The sequence below is a fragment of the Euprymna scolopes genome, chromosome 21 (genome assembly GCF_053919585.1).
Source record: "Euprymna scolopes isolate OS-2025 chromosome 21, ASM5391958v1, whole genome shotgun sequence".
NCBI lineage: Eukaryota > Metazoa > Mollusca > Cephalopoda > Sepiida > Sepiolidae > Euprymna > Euprymna scolopes.
The window spans coordinates 44,522,394-44,543,938 of NC_136502.1; the positions used below are offsets into that span (position 1 = coordinate 44,522,394).

General features: G+C 31.5%; 1 protein-coding gene across 1 annotated transcript; it reads right to left on the reverse strand.

The window, feature by feature from the left end:
- Positions 1-10,331: 10,331 nt before the first annotated feature.
- LOC145242178 (uncharacterized) lies at positions 10,332-20,417 on the reverse strand. The gene is made up of 2 exons (XM_080105171.1): positions 19,909-20,417; positions 10,332-11,890 (listed from the first exon to the last, which is right to left on the reverse strand). The coding sequence occupies exon 2, from the start codon at positions 11,833-11,835 to the stop codon at positions 11,401-11,403; it is 435 nt and encodes a 144-aa protein (XP_079961297.1). The 5' UTR covers positions 11,836-11,890; positions 19,909-20,417; the 3' UTR covers positions 10,332-11,400.
- Positions 20,418-21,545: the final 1,128 nt, after the last annotated feature.

The window sequence follows — 21,545 nt, forward strand, 5'->3', positions numbered from 1 at the left end:
GGTTGCTTTTTTCGCCGATATTTTCAAAAGTCATCCCCTCTTTTCGATTGACTAGCCTTAATTTAAAAATTCATCACTTACAGCTTGGCGATGGGCGCAACAGCTAAGACGTCACTTTTTTTTTTTTCACATTCTTCGTAGTACAGATTCAAGCATGTCTGCCTACTACATTTTTTTTTTTCTCAACACATACCGCCAAACACCTGGGGCAATGCCGGGCACCCAGGCTAGTCTGATATTTTGGGAATATTTATTAATTAATACTAAACTAGGTAAAGTGAGGTAACCCCCCCCCCCTTATTTGACCAATATAGCTCCCTAAACAAAATGTACATATAGAAATCGGCTCTTGTCCAGAATTCCTCCTATATTAAAAACCAATAATAAAGAAAAATATCATATTCCAAATTTCACAAATTATCAAATAGTTTTATTTTTATAAAGAAAATTATTTTTAACTGATTATTAGGAATTCGTAGGCATTACAGCAAAAATCTTGCAAGTTGAATTGTTTTAGATTTTCAAAATAGTAGACAGAACACTTCTATGACTCATAAAATTTTATTTTCTTATTTAAAAATAAAGTCTGTATTGCTTTTTCTGCCAACTCGAGAATCTCATTATCATTTATTCATTTATTTCTTTCCCATCAAAATATTCCTATTTCTTCTCTCATAAACATCTGTTTTTCCTTGACCAAGTGTCAGTATGTCCCCCCCCCCCATGCCTCATCCTCTCCCATCCTCTATTTGAAAAGCAAGATCATCTGGTGTCGCCAGGGATCTCGTCATACATGGATCTAACTTAATAACTTGATTTGAGCCCAAAACAATAAATGTTAAGGGGTCATAATAGGGGTCAAAATTAAAAAAATTGGCCGTTTTTTTTATATTTATTTTTGCTCAGCATACACCTCCAAACACCCAGGCAACGCTGGCCACCTATGCTAGTATATATATATTTTCTATGTAATCTTAACTTTTTGTTGAAATTTCCGATCCTAACTTTGTTTTTACAAATCCACATAGTAATATCGCTTGGCAAATGAGAAAAAGTGTTCCTATTATGTGTTTTCATTGGCAAATTTTGCTATAAATAGCATTAGGCTTTTTTATTGTGTAGAATTAAAAAATAAAGATATATTACTATTAGCAATTGCGGCATTTACTTTATTCCCATTGAAGGTAGATGTTATACAAAGCCGGAAGGTGGGGAGAGTCAAGCAAGCGCCTCTAAAGAAGGAGCATTCTGGTCTTTTAAAAATTACCATTAGCAGTAAGTAATAAAGTTACTCTATTTCAAAGAGGGGATACAAAACCTAGAAGAGGCAAATACCTCAGCCCAACAGATAAAATGCCACCAAAATGGCCCAGTTTTTGCCAGACTGATTGTAGAGAATAAAACCTTGATTAGTATACAACCGCAATAGAATGCCAAATGAATAGTGCCAATCAGCGTTACAGAAACACTTGAAATTGATTTTTTTTCCACAGTATATTAACTGCTTGTGTATTTATACAATATAAAAACTATGCATATTATAAACATTTCTTTGTATGTGATTGGAAGATTTTTATTTACGTGATTGAAATATGTATTTAGACAATTAATTCCTAGTCACATAAATTTAAATTATTTGAAGTTTGGAGGGTGGGGGGAAAAGATTCCAGTCGGATTATTTTCTGTTCTTTTCTTTTTTTCCATGACGAAGACATTCACTTTTCCCAAAATTGCACATTAATAACCACAATAGCTGCTTCTATATAATTTTTACTCGGCATGGCTGTTTCCATGTTCCATGACAATATTCATCGATTTAATAATAGATGCCAAATAATGACGAAATACTGAATCCATTGCCCAAAAAAGGTCAGAGAATATACAAGCATACTAGTAGGAAGAGCAGACATCCAAAATTGAATGAGGATCAATGTTCCACCTTCCCATACTTTGTCAGTGAAATCTGTGAAATCGCCCATTTTTTTTTTTTTAACAAATTGATTGATTGCCTACTCTGGTTAGGGACCTCACCTCCACATTGTAGTCTACAATGCACTGTAGAGAATCTACTGTCGATTTTATAAAATTATCTGTAAATAATGGCTTTACATAAAATTTAAAATGCAAAAATCAAGTCTCATGTTTCAGTTGTGCTTTAAACAGAAACTTTCATTTCGAATGCGCCCGTCTTATCAAAGAACCTACTGTTGATTTTATGAAATTATTTTTACATGATCGACCTTGAATTAAAGTTAAACGTACAAAAGTCAAGCATCACGGTTCAAGTGGGCTCTGGAAAGAAGCATTAATTTCAAACGAACTCTTGACTTATAAAAGAATTTACAGTTAATTTTATATGCTGGGCCTTTCTGCTTGTGCAGTGATAAAACTTCTATAATGCATTTGTGATGTTAGGTTGTATAAAATTTGACTTCCTTCTTAAATCAGATTTTGTCAATACTTACCGGATGCATTTTGATACAAAGAACACTCCCAAACACATCAAGTACCTTCATGTGAAATAATTTTTTTAAAATATAAAATAATAGGTCTCGCCATTTCCGAATCCATAGAGAATGAACTCACGCACACAAAGTTCCTTTTATCTAACAGAGATAAAGATACATGTTAAAAGAAGAGGGAAAAAAAAAAAAAATGAAAAATTTAGCCAAACCTCATAAATTTATTTCGACCCAATAAGGCCTTTTCAAATGAGTAAGCAGGTCAAGGATTGTTACCTGATTGTAACACAAATAAATTTACGAGATTTGGCTAAATTTTTTTCTTTTAACTTTTTTTTCTTTTTTTTTTATTTTAGCTCTCCTACTTAAGATTTTCTGCAGAAATTGATCTTTCCTTTACAGACACAACATTTTACATAATTGATTTGATTTCTAACAAAACTAAGAAAATCGTATCAAGCAAATTGGTCTTTTGTATTATTAAGACTACTGTTCTCACTTTGAGTGTTATTCACGCAACGTTTTGTAACCTCTGACATTCTTCAGGTGGAATCTTTCTGTCGAACTCAACTCTTTATTTAATCCATGGAGGTAACATGCTCTCCCTCCATCAGCCATGAGCGTCACTTAAAACTGAAGGTTGCTTAGTACTTTATCCATTACGCAGCGTAAAACTTTCACATTGCTAACAGAATAAGAGTATGCTACTATCATGGAATAAAGTTTTGTTTTGAAATTCTGTGTGGATTCCAGTGTTCGGCAAGCTACACCTAAAGACCAAAGGTTACATTGTCTGAAACGTGAGAGTAAAACTGAAAGGGAAAACAGTAATACAAATGTGACAAATTATCAATCCTCATCGAAATATTCAGAAACAGGAAATTAGTTTTTATTCAAAAATTTCTGCGGCTGTTTCTTCACAGCTAAACAATAAAAAATTAGAAATAATAACCAAACAATCAAAAATTAGAAATAATAACCAATTTGCTTGATAGGATTTCTTTTTGCTGTGTTAGAAATGAGATCAATTTATAATTGCTCTTAGAAAACGTGAATACCTACTAAACACTACCCTTGAGTGTCTAAGGTGTCTCTGTACAGGGGTTTGTCAGGACAACCTGGTATGAGGTACTTTTCCCTAGAAGTAAACCCTGACTTAATATTCGAAATCACATAGTATTCGCAGCCTAAATAAGATTTACTCTGGCTAACCCACACTGGCTTTTACGAGGAATGGTGTACCTTTTTCAAGTGATGTCACCTTATGTAACAACACAAAGCTGGATACTCCACCAGACAAGACGAATTCTTGTCATGAAATCCAGTAAAACCAAAAAAATATACTATAACATATTTAAATGGTCAATTGGGGAGAGGAAAATTATGTTCTCAACTTTATGACTAACTCAGTGTTTGCAAGATAAAGAATTTAGAACATTTGAAAATCTATGTATTTTGTATAGAGTTCAAGTATTAGTTCCCAAGTAAGGGGCTCCTTAATTTCTGAGAACTTCGACTGAAGAATAATAAAAAGCAATCATAAATCATTTTTTTTATGGAAATCACTTTAGATAAGGCATGAAGCCACTTCATGTAAGGAGATAATATATATATATATATAAGAGCAAACAGTTAATAAAACATGTTAAAAAACACTTTGAAAAAGAGTTAAAACATATTTAATCTGAAAAGAAAACACTTGATAAGTGGATAGTCCTTAATTCGCGGAGTTTCGAGGAAATACTTTCCCTCTCATCAGAGGGTAGGAATTAGCAAAATGCGGGATTGGATTTTGCATACAAAAGTATTTGATGAAATTACAAGTAAGTCAAAGATCTTACTTGATAACAAAAAGTGAAGCAGAGGGAATATGGTGAAGAAAAAGGTGATTACACGTGAATGGATAGTCTGGTGAAAGGTAAATAATCCAATGACGGTAAAATCCAAAAATATAACTCCAAGAAAGTTAATTGAATTTCCATTTGCACAAGTAAAATCCAAGGAAATCACATAATTGGAAGATGATCCAAAATAATCCAAAAGGCCGAAATCCATAGAATAATTCACAAATATGTACAAGGAAAAGGGGAAAAATTCCAATAATATTAATAAAAGAAAAATAAGATATGCTTTTCACACGACTGCCGAGACATAATGTAAATAAGAAAGATCAGGGAAGAAGAGGAGAGAAAAAAAGAAAGAAAAAATTAAATGGTGATAGAATTAAATATAAAATAGAAAAGCAAATGTCAAAATGACCCAGACAAAAAGATGTTAAAAGGCGCAAAAAATATAGGGCCAAAAAATAGGTCAACTGAAATGTACAGGTTATTACTTAAGAAAATGTCAGCAAGAGTTGTTAAAAGACACTAAATGGAAAAAATTAATAAATAATAAATAAAATAAATAAATAAAAATTAAAATAAAAAAATTTTAAGGGGAGAGGATGGCCGGTATCTGCAAATTCAGGATAAAGCAAGTAAGTATGTAAGTAAATGCATATAGTAAAATATAAGTAAATATACATACAGGATATGAATGTGTGGGTAGATTGATATATTAGATAGATAGGAATATTTAAAGATTAAAACGGAAATTGCAGATAAAAAACCGGCCAAGCAAGGAAGAAATAAAAAATTAAAATAGAGGATTATTAAGTTATAAAGTATTAAGAAAGTATGTAGAAAAAACGATAAAATTAAAGAAAAATTATATATCTATCTGAAAGGTTAAAGTAATAACTGTAATTTCAAAATTACCATAATTAAATTTGGACTTATGTTTACAGAAAGTGATCAGTTCGCTTTTAGAATTTATTATATTGTTACTTTGAGGGAAGTAATTATAGCTTCGGTTGTGCAGAGGTGACATGACTTAGAGCCTGGAGTATAAGACTTAACTTTTTTTTATGATAGTCCATTTGATTGAGAAGGGGGTATTATTAGAGTTAAGTTTTTTAATTAAAGTGGTTAGACAAGTTCCTTGGTTATTATTAGAATTATGGTTGTTAAAAGAAGAAATGTGGTTTGATATTCTTTTCTTAATTAATGTTGAAGTAGCGCCGATATATGTATGTACTTTATTAAAAGCTCGAGGTTTGGTATTAATATTAATTTGCTGATTTGTATTAGTTAAATAGTTTGAATTTTGTTCATAGTGTTCAACAAATGGTGGGACAATGATTGTACGAGGACTATTTTGGAGGGGATAATGAGTGTTGTTAGTGTTAGGATGGCTGTTAGGAGAAATATTATTATTCTCATTAATATTATTATCATTATTATTATTGCTAGTTGTATGATTATAGATGGAGGGGCTGCTCGAGTGGTATATTGGATTAATAACGATATCGGATGGAGGATGGGAAGAAGGATAACTTGAAGACAAAATATTAGTGCCTGTTATGGGAGGATTGCGTGGGAGCTCAGTAATTGTGCATGAATATATAACATCTTTATGGATGCAATCATTATTGAGTGGGCAAAGATGTTTGTTATTACAATTACAGTTTTTGGGTTTAATTGGGAAAGGGATTTTTTGGGCTGATTTAATTTTTTTGTTATTAGATGTTAATATTCTTTGTGCTAAATTAGGCATTGTTGAATAAGAAATCCTGATTGAGTTTTTATTGAAAATAGAACTATATCTGTGTGGGTATTTGAAAGAGTTTTGTACAATGTTGAAGAATTCCTTAGGTATATTAGTTTTGACATTTACGCTAAATGGAGGATTAAACAAAATATTTTTCTTTCTCCTGATGTGACTGGGTGGGTTAGAGGTATTGCGATTAGTGTTTTGGTTTGGATTATATATGTAGACTGGTTCATTGTTATTGAAAGCGGCAGATCTTGTTATTTGAACTGGTTTCTTACGAGTCATATTGAGTGTGATTACAGATTTAAAGCGGCCTGCAGGAGGAGCATAAAGGTTGTATTTAATCTTTTTCTTGTGTCCTGAGTTCCTTAAAGCATTATTGAAGAAAGTAGCATTTTGATTAAAAGTTTTTTTATCAGCAGAAAGAGCAGAAATTCTTCTAAAGACGGATGATACTATAGATTTTATAATTGAGTTGGTGTGGTTAGAAGATTTATGGACGTATAAAAGCATAAGGTTAGGTTTATGATAGTGGCTATGAGTTTCGGTGTTAAGTTTAACATCTAGAAAATTTGAAGTTTTTTTGTTTGGTTCAATAATTATAGAAAGGTCAAAGTTATTAAAGATGTAATTTTTTAAATTGTTTTGTTGTACTCTCTTGGCCTGGCTGTTGTAGTAAAAAGGGCATCATCTCTATAAAGGCCCCCTTGGACATGTTTAAAGTGATATTTAAGTTCTTTCAGTAAGAAGAGTCCCACTAAATCAGTAACTTCTACAGAGTCAGAAGCACCCATCAAGATGTCAAAATTATCAGGGGTGTCCTTCCTAGTCCCAAGCTTATTGTTAAACTAGCTGCACTCTGTCACACGTTGCTGTGGCTCAATTTGGTATAATGGAAAATTCTAATAAACAAAACCTATGCCTAACCATGTGTTTTAACCTTTTACCTGTCTTTCGTCTGTTAAAAACGGCTTTTGGAATAAATACCACCATTCTTCCCATGTTAAGAATTGTGAGGTGGACCTAATGTGAAAATTTACCTTTTGTTTTTTTAATAAATTGTTAGTTGAAAGCACAGAATAGTGACAAAACACCATCCCCTCCCCTTGGTAAGAATGGCTGAAAAAAATAACGGTTTTCTCGTTAGAAACTTTTCTGTATTTCACCTAACAATTTCTGGTGCTAATGCACTTACTGATCCGCGCTATTTTTTAAATCGTATTTCCAAGTTTAATTAAAGTTTTATGATATGTTTTTTTTTTTATTAAAGTACAGAATAGGTACAAAACACCCCTCCCCATGTTAAGAATTGCTTTTTTAAATAATAACATTATTTCAGCACGGATCACTCTCTGCATGAGTACCTAATATTTTAATATTTTTTTTCAGCCATTCTTACCATAGAGAGGGAATGGTATTTTGTAACTGTTTTGCGCTTTCAACTAACAATTTATTATTAAAAAAAGATAACGTGAAATTATAAAAAAATAAGATATTGTGAAACTTGAATTTAACTTGAAAAAACCCCAAAAAAACCTGAACGGCGCGTTCAACATTGTAGCCGGAGCTTATTTGACAATAAGGTCACATTAGTTGATTAATGGGTGCTAATGCACTTACTGATCTGTGCTATTTTTTAAAATCGTATTTCCAAGTTTAATCAAAGTTTTATATGTTTTTTGGTATTTTTTAGATTAGGTCCACCTCCACAATTTTCTTTTAAATGACGACTTCTATAGGTTTTAAACTATGCTGAATATGGAAATCGCATTGAAATTTTGCAGAAATAAGTAGTTATCGAGATATAAATAGTTGTTTTATGTATTCTTCGATGGCTATCTTTGTTATGCACATAGATTTGTTTATGACGCGTGTGCGCATAAAAAAGATGGCTGCCAAAGATTACAATGCATTATACAACTCTTTATATCTCGATAACTACTTATTTCTGCAAAATTTCAGTGCTATTTCCGTATTCAGCATAGTCGAAAACCTATAGAAGTCGTCATTTAAAAGAAAATTGTGGAGGTCGACCTACTCTAAAAATTTACCGTTTTTTTATTCAATTGTAAGGTTAAAGTACAGAATTGGTACAAAACACCCTCCCCTCCCCATGGTAAGAATGGCTTTTTAAATAATAACGTTATTATGTCAGCACGGATCAACAAGTGCACGAGTACCCAATTTCTTTAATAAAAAAAGCATTCATATTTTCTTTTATAAAAACAACTTCTGTAAAAAAAAAGTGTACTTTCAATTTTGTTAAAAAAGGTTTTCTTTAAAAAAAAAGCAAAAACAAAACATTAATCGGTACTCATGCAGAGAATGATCCGTGCTGAAATAATAACATTAATTAAAAAAGCCATTCTTAACATGGGGAGGGGAGGGTGGTTTGTACCTAATCTATACTTTAACCTTACAATTGAATAAAAAAATATATATATAAAACTTTAATTAAACGTGCAAATACGATTTAAAAAATAGCGCAGATCACTCTCTGCATTAGCACCAAATATTATTTAAGCACGTTACCAATTGGTAAATTTTCTTCGAAAAAAATACCTGTACTCTCACCTAACAATTTATAGTTTTAATAATAAAAAAGTTCATATTTTCTTATATCGAAACAACTGTTTAAAAACAAAAAAACAAAAACAAAAAACAAAAACAAAAACAAAAAACAAACACAAAAAACGACCTCGACTTTTCAAAACGCAGGCGAGCAACTTTTTTTTGCCTGATATAATAAAGAAAAAAATTTTAAATTAATAAATTTGGAAGATAAACAAATGAATTATTTTTTTTTTACTTATCGAGTAAACAGAAAATGAAATCTTCTAATTTGTCTCGTCAAATCGTGGTGTATGAAATGAATTGAAATGGAAGTTCAGTTCTACCAACAAAAGAGATCTGCAGTACGGGCTTATGAAAAATATTTTTATTTTATTTAATATTTTTATAATTTGCGATGTTATTTCAATAACATGGAAACATCCCTTGACTCTAAATATTGATTGTCTGAAAATTTCAAATAAATTGCTAATGTATAAATATGGTTTTATCAATTTTGAACGAACCAAGAATTACATTTATATATATATATATATATATATATATATATATATATATATATGTATAAGGGACTTTCTCCCTAGGAGAATTAATTTAATTTCTAAATTAGATAAGTCAGAATTACCTATGCACCTATGTCAGATTTAGATGGGCAGATCAATCTGATGGAGGGGTTATCATAGAAATTAGGTTTATAATCCTTGAGGGTGAATCTAGGGGTACCGAGAGAAATTATTTTAGTGAAGTTATAAATATTCATAGAAGTCAGTAAAAGTTTAGCTTCAGAATTAATGGAATAAAGTCTTAGGAGGGACTATTTTATAAGATTAATTAAGTTCTTTATACAAAAGTCTTTTATATGTAGGATAGTCAAGTTTATAATAATTTTTTGTCTTATCAGCATGGACGAATATATGTTTATTCTTTTTAACTTTTTCGGCAAAATTATTTATTTTTTGAGTAACCGGATTATAATGGTGTTTTGTTTTGTTTTATATATATATATATATATATATATATATATATATACACACACTAGCGGAGGGGGGGGGCGCCCGGGTGTAATATACGCTTAAATATGATATTTTAATTTGTCCAGATTTTGTATATATTATTATAGAGTCATGATTTCAAAAGTAAAAAATAAATATCTAGCTGCCATCGGCTAGAATCGAAACCGAAACTGTAGGATCCAAAGCTGGTGATATTATCACTGTACCAACGTGACACGCATATAAACTGATTAAAAATGAAAAATTTAACATAAACTAAGATGAATGTACAAAATGTTTAAAGATTTTTTCAATTTTGACCCATTTCTGGCTCCTTAAAAAGAATTTTAACCTGCTAAAGACCCATAAAAGAACGGTCTGTAAAAACATCTAATCTCTGTGACTTTTAATTTTGGAAGAGATAGAGTTTGAAAATATGGAGACAGACAGACTGACATACAGCCGTTTGTATATTAGATATATATATATATATATATATATATATATTACTACTTCAAGGTCAAAAATGTTAGATGCAATAGATTCTGACCCCAAAACAGTAATTCTTCCCCCTTTGTCAAAAAAAAAAAAATCATTCATGGAATGTGAGGACTAAAAGGCCAAAATAAGGGAAGCCAGAGTTACATAGCTGTCGAAAGTAAATCCAAGATTCATTTTTTACTCATATATATAATGCGTTAGAATATTTGGAAAATGAATAAATAAAATGCTCAGTCATTTTCTGATTATGAGAACTAAAGTACAAATTATTTAAAAATCATGCATTACAAATTTCAGAAATGTACCATAGTTTCATTGACATGGATAGACCATTACCATTTAGAAAAGGTCCTTGTAATCTATCAGTGATTGTCGAATTCAACTTTTACAACTGTCTTTATTTTGTAAGTCCCCATAGGTTTGGAATGGATTACACTAAAGGTCTATGCGAATTAAACCATAGTACATCTGTGAAATATGTAATGTATGCTTTAAAAATAAGTAATTTGATTATATATTTATGCATATGTATACAAACAAAAACTTATAAAATAATTCCCCTTTCTATTAAGCTTTCTACTTTTGGGTTTATTTAAATGGCAAATGATATGCAAAAGATGTATTTTTATTTAAAAGTTAACCGAAACAAAGACAAGGTACATGAAATGTAGTTTAAAAAGAAAATAACAAATAAGAAAATTTTTTTCTTAAATTGCTCATCGAAATTTATGCGAAAAATCAACTCTCCCCATGTTATAAAAAAAACTATTGTACCATATAAGATGTTCCTTATAAAATTATTAAATTACCTTTTTTTTTTTTTGCGCTAAACTGAGAAGTGACGAATGAAAACATTGCAAAAATATCGAATAAAAAAAATAAAATAAAAAGGATACTTATTCAACCCATTAGTGCCCATGATTCTTTTTGAGGACCAGAAATATTAACTATGTTTCAGGATCGTTTGTATTTTTCAGAATTATAAATATTGGAGTGTCTTTCAAATACCACACCTCATATATGATGCATCAGTTTTAAGTATACTGTGGAAAAATACAATCAGTTTCATCTTTTATTCAATCAAACATTATTTGTTAAGTAGTCCTTTCAACTTTCAACCAACCCATATTTTTATAATATAAATGAATGCTCTAACTATTTCAACCTAGTAAATCTTTGAAGGTAATTTTTCTCAAATATAATATTGTATTTATGAAAGATTTCTATATGATAAATTAACAAACAAACAAAAATACAATGGTTTAAACATAAAATTGAATTCAATTCTTGCTGGCTAGAAACTCGTGTGGCCAAACCCAACTCTTACCCCGGCTAATCTTATAGATACGCACACGCCGAGGACTCCAAACACAAAATTCTTCAAAGCAACCATTATTTACTTGGAATTTCTTCAAATAAGAGTCTTCTGAGGCAAAAGCAGAATCATATCCACATTTCTTCCAGTTGATCCGCAATGGATCGTCAATGCATGGAATGTGGCAAACTACACCAACACTGACCACTAATTTTAAAATGGTGGGGCCATAGTTATGGGCTTTGCGAATGTCTCGGGTACAGTAAATTCCTGGTCCAAGAAGCCCATCTTCGGATCGTTGGAAACCATGGCGTAGAATTGAAACTGCAGCACTCTTTGTTGTGCCATGATACATGATATATTCCTCATGATTGGATGGGGAATTCTTGCCATAAGACATTTTTTTTTATCCGGAAAAAAACAAACAAAAACAAATAAATCCTTTCTTTTGTAATCTGAAAAATAGAAATAAATAATTTTCATTGAAAAATAAAAATTAAATCTTTTTTTCTTTTAGTCGATTACATGTAAAAAAAAAAAAATAAAAAATAAAAAATCACTGGAAAATATTGACAAAATAATACATAAAAAATATTAGACTTAGGAGTGATCACTAAACTAATCAACATTTATTTCTAAGGCTATTTTTTCATGAGCACCCCTTCCCCCCTACACACATATATATATATATATATATATATATATATATATATCTCGCCATTGGCAGAACTCGGATATGAGTATACATTTTGCTCATTAGGATTGAGCCAGCCCCAGCTATTAAGTGTTTTAGGTGATCCATGAGGCACAACTTTATGTCATGCACACTTCAGATGTCACCATTCGCCTATGGCAAACACGTGCTTCACATACAGGTTCAGGTAGGCATTTTGCAGCAGGTTGCCAGTGCACCATTATATGGAGTACCACCTTGTCACCTACCCGCCGGGCAAGTTAATTCAGGGGTGAATTAAACATGCCTCCACATACCAACACAGAAATTTCTACGATTCAGCATGGTACATACACTTAGTCTTCCCAAATGGTCACCAATCTGGCATTGCCCAGGCTCATCGCTGCTTAACTATGGTGGTCTGGTGAGAACTGGTGTGTACAAATAAATTGTTTTACAATATTATTTATTAATTGTTAGTGTTCCCAGAATTCAGCCAATGATTTGGTGTACAATCGTTTCAGAGACTACTCAGAATTATCATCATGCTCTTATTGTTTGCATATGCATATTCCAAATTGTCTCATCGTCAGTATTTTTCACCAAGGCCACAAAGAGAGGTTCAGTGAGTGCAACATGCACTTTTTTTATAAGAGTTTTGGATTCATACATTATAAGACAGACATATTCACTACACATACACCAATTCCACAGCAGGATCCATGTTCTCACGTTGCCTGTGGGATATAAAATTATTATTTGATTAAAAAACTATAAGTTTGACTGTATTAATTATAAAAAAAAGAAGTAATTTATAGGCTTCTTCCATGTTTTGGTGTTGACCTGGGAAAAAAAAAGAAGATTTATGGATGACTAGGTTCCTTCCTCTATCATTTTATTGATTGATTTATTTGAAAGTCAGTCATGCTGGAATTAATGTAGGAACTTATTAAATCGATTGAAGCAGACTAATAAATAATTTGGAAAACATGCATCGATTATAGGCATATTGGAATTTTATATAACACTTGAGTTTAAGGAGTGATTTTGTCTGGGAATAAACAGGGTGGAGATCAACATTATATATATAAATGAAACAACAAAGATAATTATATCTATCTTAGAACCCATCAAGATAAGAGAAAGCTAGATATGCCAGATCGAGCAATAAAAACAAGAAAATGCATGAGAAAAATAAAAAGTGAGTAAATTACAATATTTATCAATTCATCAAATATTCAAACAAGGAACATAAAAAAAGTATTTTCCTTAATCCGTGGATTTTCAAAGATAAGATCTTTTCATCAGAGGATAAAAAATCAGTATAAATGTATTATTGGTTAGACTAACTTGTAAAATATATAATTTTTTTGTTCATTTATCCACCCACCCTATATTTTTTTTTTTTTTTTCATCTTTTTTCAGCAGATTATTATCAAATTTATCCAAATTCTTGGCCTTCGGGACAAGATCAAAGTGTAGTATCTGTTCTTCAGATGCTGAACTTCTATTTCTTGTTTTCTTTCGGTGGAGGAGAAATCCTTCACGACTGAGACAATTTTTATTTTTGTACCTTTTCTCCACGTTAAAAAATGACCCTGGTGTCTAACTCTGTCCCGTGGGGAGACATAGTAAATAGGTACAAAGAGGGAGTTGCAAAAAATGAGTTGAAATAAATGAGGAGAAATATAAACTGAAATAAAGAGAAGGAGAGTTTTAAAATATAATCTTAAAAAGATAAGATACAAGTTAGAAAAGCATTTCATCCAAGGCATGAAAATTGTTAAACAAAATGTTTTTACTGTAGTCTTTAAAAATAAAGGTACACGATTCAATTTGAAATTTATTTATCTTCAAAGTACACTTTTATAAATTTTACATAGTAAGATATAAAAATTTAATTTAAATTAAATCAAAAAATTACCTTGGATTTATTTTATGTAGTGTACATTTTGTTGCAATTTAAAAACATTATCTTTCATCTAGCAATTAATGATATAGATATAAAATTTTCAATGATTTTTTTTAAAAAGTGCAACAGAATGTACATTACATAAAATAAATCCAAGGTAATTTTTTGATTCAATTTAAATTAAATTTTTATACCTTACTTTGTAAAATTTATAAAAGTGCACTTTGAAGATAAATAAATTTCAAATTGAATCTTGTACCTTCATTTTTAAAGCCTATAGTAAAATCATTTTGTTTAAAATTTTTCATGCCTTGGATGAAATGCTTTTCTAACTTGTAATAAAATAGGAACAATTATTCCCCTATGGAAAAAAAAACACATAGGTTGGCAAACACAGATGCCACATAAATTCATTATCAGTCAGTAATTTACGTGACTAAGGTTATTTTGTGTTCGGGGGGGGGGGGGGGTCACTGTAGCCGTTCTGGCTTTGTGTCACATTTTCACCGGGCACCGCCAGTATACAAGTCTTGCTAGTTTTATATAACTATTTATGGTCATCTTCAAGTTTCGTCATCCAACATTTACAAAGGTTTTACTGGACAAATTTATTTTTTTTTTTTTTTCTTTTCTCAAATTTTTTTTTCTTCAAGTTTCGTGTGCATTGGAGTACCTCCAAAAAGTTGATTTTTAGCAGACTTCAGGTCTGTTTTGAAGGAATACCACATTCATTGCGCACACGCAAAAACAAACATGGCAGCCACCGAAAACAATATGGAATATGTTGGATAATAAAGGTCTTAATATCATGAAAACTACTTGTCGGCGACAATTTTAAATGTGATATTCCTTCAAAACAGACTTGAATACCACTAAAAATCAACTTTTTAAAGCTAAGTCTCTAGTTGGTACTTTAGTTGGCACACATGAATCGTAAAGATTGCTTATTTAAAAATTCAAGTAAAAAAAAAAAAAATTTTCAGACAAATCTTTTGCAAAAGTTGGATGACAAAACTTGAAAATAATCATAAAATATTCATATAAAAATAATCGGAAAAGGGAAAATTTCAAACCAAATTCATAAAAAGACTAAATTCGCGCAATTTGGTCTAAAAAATGTTGAGTGGCTCGAAAAGGCTTGATTGGTTTACTAGAACGTTGCATTTAGAAACTGAGCACCTCCTATAAATATTTAAATTTTGCATTTTTTTTTTTTTTTATAATCTGGTAGATTAGTATTAGTGTCCATTCGATAATAATTCACTGAAAAAATTGAAAAAAGAAAAAAAAAAAAGAGATGAAAATAAAAACAAATGCAGGGGATGGGTACTGCTTATACATGTGGACAATTTTTTTTACACAAAATACAGGCTGAAATATTCCTCATTTTTTATATTGATTAAAAAAAATCCATTGTAATTGTTTGAATTAGTCATAATTTGAAATTACTCATCAAGTAACCCATCTTTTACTTACTTTCTATCACTTTCACCCTCTCTTTCACTATGTTTAGTTGTGTGGTTTGTCTGGCTGAACCGGAGAAACTGATTTTTAGCTGGGGAATTTGTTTAAACATGAATATGACACTTCTGATTGGCTGAAACAGGATTTTTATGTTTAGATATATCCTCAGACCCTGTTGGTTGATGACGTCTCATGTCATGAGAAAGATATCTGCCCCTGTTGCACATCTTCCACCTCAGATGAAAATGGTGAAGAGACACCATATTGATACACATCACACATCCCCCGGTTAGTGCCCTTCAAACAGTTAGGAATAAACTAACTCCATCTCGAAGAGGGGAGACAATACGTTGGAGGGTGGACCTGCTAGGACTACCCAGGACTAATACCTCAGCCAGACACATAGGTCACTGAAATAGCCCAGTTTCTGTTGAACTGATTGTCAAGAACAGTGTTGCAGAGAGACCAGATTAGAAATGAGTGCCGGATGCGGCTTTTTTTTTTTTTTTTTTTTTTTTACTCATGTTCACCCCTTACACGTAAGGGGCTACTATATGGGGCCATGTCTAGGAAAGATTAACATATTTGTTTATGTTACATTTAAACTTCTGCATAACAGTACAGTCTGGGAAGCAGGCAGCAGGAAGGGAATTCCAAAGTCTAGCTGTTTGCGGGAAGAAACTATTAGAATAGAAAGCTTTCTGGCAGGTCGTAAAATAATACCAAATTAGCAGAATTCAGGTCTGTTTTGAAGGAATACCACGTTCATTGCGCACACGCGAAAACAAACATGGCAGCCACCGAAAACAATACGGAATACATTGGATAATAAAGGTCTTAGGTTCAGTGAGTCAGTGAAGGAAGGGGTTAGATCTTATTGCTAAGCGGGTTTGTCGGGGATATGTACGTCGAGGGGGTACAAGTGAAACGAGTTCGTTAGAACACATTCCATTAAAATATTTGTAAAACAGGCACAGTGGATGCAACATTGCGGCGATGGGATAAAGTGGGACCGATTTGATTGACAACTTTTTTTTTCTGACTATCTAAGAGTGAGAGATTAGTGGTAGATACTTCAAACTATTTGATTAAAAGTGTTTGGGGCGGCGATTTTTTTTAAAAAATATCTAATAGAAACAAAGTAGGGTACTTGTACAGTTTAGTCAACACATTAATAAATGAAAATAGCGAAAAAAGGTTATATTGTACGTATCCGTTTTGGACTGAAGATCTCCGAAAAAAAATTCATTTAATTTGATCAAGTAGTTTTTATTTTACAGCAGAAAAAACACGTTTTTATGACAGCGCGTTGAAGTCAGCCATTACGAAATTTGTTGAACACGCCAAAGGGAGATAACTCCAGTTAAAGCGCCGACACTCCCTCCCCACCTTTAATACTAGCTTTTCTTCCTAAAAATCGAACCTTTTGCTCGGTATCATAACAAATTGTTTTTTCGCTGTAAAATAAAAACTACTTGATGAAATTAAGTGAAATTTTGTTTCAGAGAACTTAAGACGAGTACGTACAATATAACTTTTTTTTTTTCAATATTTTCATTTTTAAATGTCTTCACTAAACTGTATAAGCGCCCAAAGTAGTATAACAAATACATGTTACCAAGTTTTTTGCTTGTTTTAAAATATTGTAAACATTTTCATCCTTGCTCTAGCATGCCATCTGGTTGTAAAATATGCTTAAATATGATATTTTAATTCACGCAGATTTCATATTTATTATTATACTGCCAATTATCTATTGATTATTATATTGTACCAAACATATAGTAGTGATTTCAGAAGTTAAAAAATATGACTTGGGTTCCATCAACTAGAATTGAAACACAAACATTTAGCTGCTTAGTGGTATTCACCATCTGAGCTAACGATACCATGCATATTAAAACTTGACAAATTAACGCAGGTAAACGTAGAAATGTATATTTGTGCATGTGTGGAGCATTTTGACCCCTCAGCGATTTTTCTAGCAAAAAATAAATAAATAAATAAATAAAAGTAAAATTTAAAAATATATATATATTATAGCAGGTAGGGGGGATAGTCTCTTTTAAAAACAATATCTCCTTCAAGAACGATAATAAAATGTGTTTTCAATCGATATTTATTCAATAATGCCCCAATTTTCCTTCTTAGCAAAAATGGGCGAGTTTTCCATGGGCGAGTCTTCTGGGCACCCCGGCAGTCCGGCACCTCTCAGTCAACCACCTCAAAAATGGCACAGACTAAAGTGGTTTATCTAGCATTTTTTTTTTTTTTTTTTTTTTCAATAGCCAAAATAAATAAATAAATGAATAAATAAATAAATAAATAAATAAAAAGTGAAAAAACGCAAATATACAACAATGTTACCAAAAACTAGATAAGTTACTCTTCTGGAAAAAGTTGTGTTTTAGTTTATTTACTTTGAAACAAAAGTACTGTAAAGTTAGAGTCAGAATGAACAAAAAAAAAAAAAAGAAAAAAAAAGGCGGTTTTGTTCCACGAATCGCCCAAAAATCGAAAATTAATCGCACGAATCACGATTGCTACCATTTATTGGGTGAGTTTCTACCAGTACTCCGTTTAATTTTCGAGCAATTATCGAGGATTCAAATTACTATAATAAAACCCCCATTTTTCCCCTAATTTTTTTTGTTGAAACACTATAAGTTAGGCAAAAAAAAAAAAAAAAAAAAAATCAAGGGTACGAAAAAGTGGCATATATATATAAAACAAATAAAAGCTAAGTTACTAAAGGCAAGATAAGTGGGTTACAATCCACAGAGGTACGAAAAAGTGGTTAAAAAAAAATAAATAAAAAAAAGGCGCTTTTTTTACACTATCAGAACGAAATTTCAGAAATCATAATACTGAATTTCACATCTTCGTATTTTTAAGATGATTATATCCAAAAATTATGAAAATCGATAAAGTAGAAAATTATTTATTAAAGAAAACAGAATTTGAAGAAAACGATCGTATTTCCTTATGTAAGACACAGGAGAGTTAAAAAGGGAGGTAATTTTCTGTTTCAATTTATTTTATAAAAACAAAATGGCCGCAATTTTTCATCTGCTAACACGATTAAAGTCTTTTTTTTTTTTTTAATAATTCAGGTAATTTCGACTGCATAATTTGGAAGCTAACGTTGTAATTTATTAGAATTTACAGAAAAAAAATCAGTAGAAACCATTGTTTTTTTTTTGTTTTTTTTTAAATCTGAAAACTCCGTTTATCGACCACAAAATTTCGTTTTAATAATGTAGAAGCACCAATATATATATATATATATATATATATATATATATATATATATATATATATATATATATAAATAAATAAATGTTATCAAAGGCAAGATAAGTTACTTTTCTACCCGTTTGGAAAAGGTTTTAGTAGTTTTATTCACTTTAAATGGAAAATGAGTTAAAACTAAAAAAATATACAAAATACCGTTAGAAACCCACCGAATTTCACGGCAACATTGTCCAAACTTAACATATTTAAGGGACCATCGTGTCACCATTTGCCTTGTTCGCATCTATCCATAAACACTTATTTTCGAACCGATTAAACGTTTTAAAGCGATTAAAAATCACTAAAAACTTTTTTAGACAGGCAGTAGGCACTAAGAGTAACTTATTTTGCCTTTGATAACATTTGTTATATTTTCTCATTTTTTTTTTAATCACTTTTTCATAACAGTGTGAATTGTAATACAAACCCGTTAAGTTACTCTTCTACCTACCTGGAGAAGTTTTTAGTGTTTTTACTTACATTACAATGTTTATTTGATCCGAAAAACAAATAGCGTTGAGCAAGAACAAGATAAAAATGGCTGCGAGTTTACACTTACATGGTTGAAGTCTTGATAATGACTTAAAATAGAGAATAAAGCAAAATACTCTTAGAAACCATGGCACGGTCACATTTATTGGCTGGGGATTCTTCCAGTATTTTGTTTTATCTTTAAGTTTAAGTGATTTCAAATTTTTAGTTGTGAAGTCGCGGCCATTTCTCGTGTTCTCACGTACAGCTAGACACTTTGTTTTTCGAACCGAATAACATTTTAAAGTGTGTAAAAACACAGGAAGAATCTTACCAGACAGGTAGAAAAGTAACTTATCTTGCCTTTGATTGATCCCATTTTTTTTTGGGGGGGGGGTATCTTTCAAGCACATCGTCAGATCCAACTAAAAACAATAACAGCGAAACTTGTAAGATGGAATTAGATCAGTAATAATTAGACGAACATGAAGAGCTTTTGGGGTATAATATTCGGCAGAAGTATGTGTTGGTTGCTATTGACTCAAGAGTAAACGTGCCATGCAGTAGGTTTTTAACGGTTTGAAATGAGAAGATCGTCAAAAAAAAATTTTTTTTTTTTAAGTATAAGAAACAAAGAAGCACAACGTTATTATTCTTACTTATTAATATTTGATACCAATAATCAAATCTGTAAGCTTTCGCCTGCTTCTGACCAATTTAAACAAATTTCAAGCAGTTGAATGTCACTTAAAACAACGCTCCATATTCCACCAGTGTATTTAGGAGAAAACAATATGGTCGAAGGGGGTGTAAGGCTATTTTATTTATTTATTTTGTTTTCAAGAATCGCCAAATTGGTTGAAATTGACAATCCTTAAAATATAAATTTCTTAATCTGTGTATTTTTATGTCAAACTAAAATTCCAAAATTGTAAAACGAATCATCACAACGTTGGTATTATCTTGACCGGTGTTGCTCTGGATGAATAATATCCAAAATTTAAACAAAATTATTCATTCTTTGAGGGTCAACTGGGCCGGTTTCATCTGGATAAAATGATTTTTCAGTGTTATTACGTATTCTTTTTGGAAAGAAAATGCTAATTACATGAAGAATCTATACTATAAATCTCATTTGTCTGTTTAAATGTATGCATGTACGTTTGTATGTCTGCCTAAAACTTTTGACAGAGGTATCAGATTTTCTTGAGATCGATATCGTTTTGAAGCTCAACCCTTCGGATGACAAATATCGAAAGATTGACTAAAAACATTAATTCCTTCACCCGCAACTGGGCACTTTTCTACAGGGAGGGGGTCGCTTTTTTCACCGATATTTTCGAAAGTCATCCCCTCTTTTTGATTGACTAGCCTTAATTTAAACCCACGTCACTTCCGGTTTGGCAATGGGCGCAACAGCAAAAATTTAACATTTTTTTTTTTTTCACATTCTTTTCTTCCTTCTTCGCCGTATGAGTTTGAGCCTGCCTGCCTACTACCACTCCAAACACCTGGACAACGCCGGGCACCCAGGCTAGTCTATTATATAAAGGACAGTTATCTATGTATGTGTATGCTCAGTTAGAGGAAAATGGGTTTGGTGGAGGAGAAAGAGGGAGTGGGGAAAGGAAGGAGAAAATGGGAGGGGGTAAGAGAGAAAGATAGAGAAAAGTAGAGAGCAATAAAGTTTGATAGTGATAGCCCTGCTAGTATTTAATAATTTTCAAATGTTCTCCATCTCTCCTCAATACCAACACAGTTTAAATAATACTTAAATGTCACCATCATCATTGTATCAGCCTTCTGTTTTATTTTATTTTCCCTAACTTTCTGTTTTTTACTCTGATTTTTGTGTTGCTAATTCTGCTTTCCAAACAATTACGTGAAAGCTTGATTTGTGAGTAATGCAGGCTTGCTTTCGTAATCTCAAAAGGGGTGTAGTTAATAACGCTTTCAAACTATGCATACACTTTATGACTGGCAAATCTGCTTATTCGCCAGATCTAGATAATGGGGTGAGGATCTTATACTAATCCTGGTTTTCTCGTTTTTTTTTTGTTTTTTTTTTACTCACGTTCACCCCTAACAATGCATATCACCACTTGGACACAAGGGGCTACTATTTGAGAAAATTAACAAGATGTTAGTTTACGCTACATTTAAACTTGTGCATATTAGTACAGTCAGAGAAACAGGTAGCAGGAAAGGAATTCTAAAATTTAGCTGCTCGAGGGAAGAAACTATTAGACTAAGATGGGGGAGCATTCTGAAAGAATACTGGATGAGGAAGACAGGA

Bases quoted from the DNA above. Each gene is read 5' to 3' on its own strand.
- LOC145242178 (XM_080105171.1), bottom strand. From the start codon at position 11,835: ATGTCTTATGGCAAGAATTCCCCATCCAATCATGAGGAATATATCATG.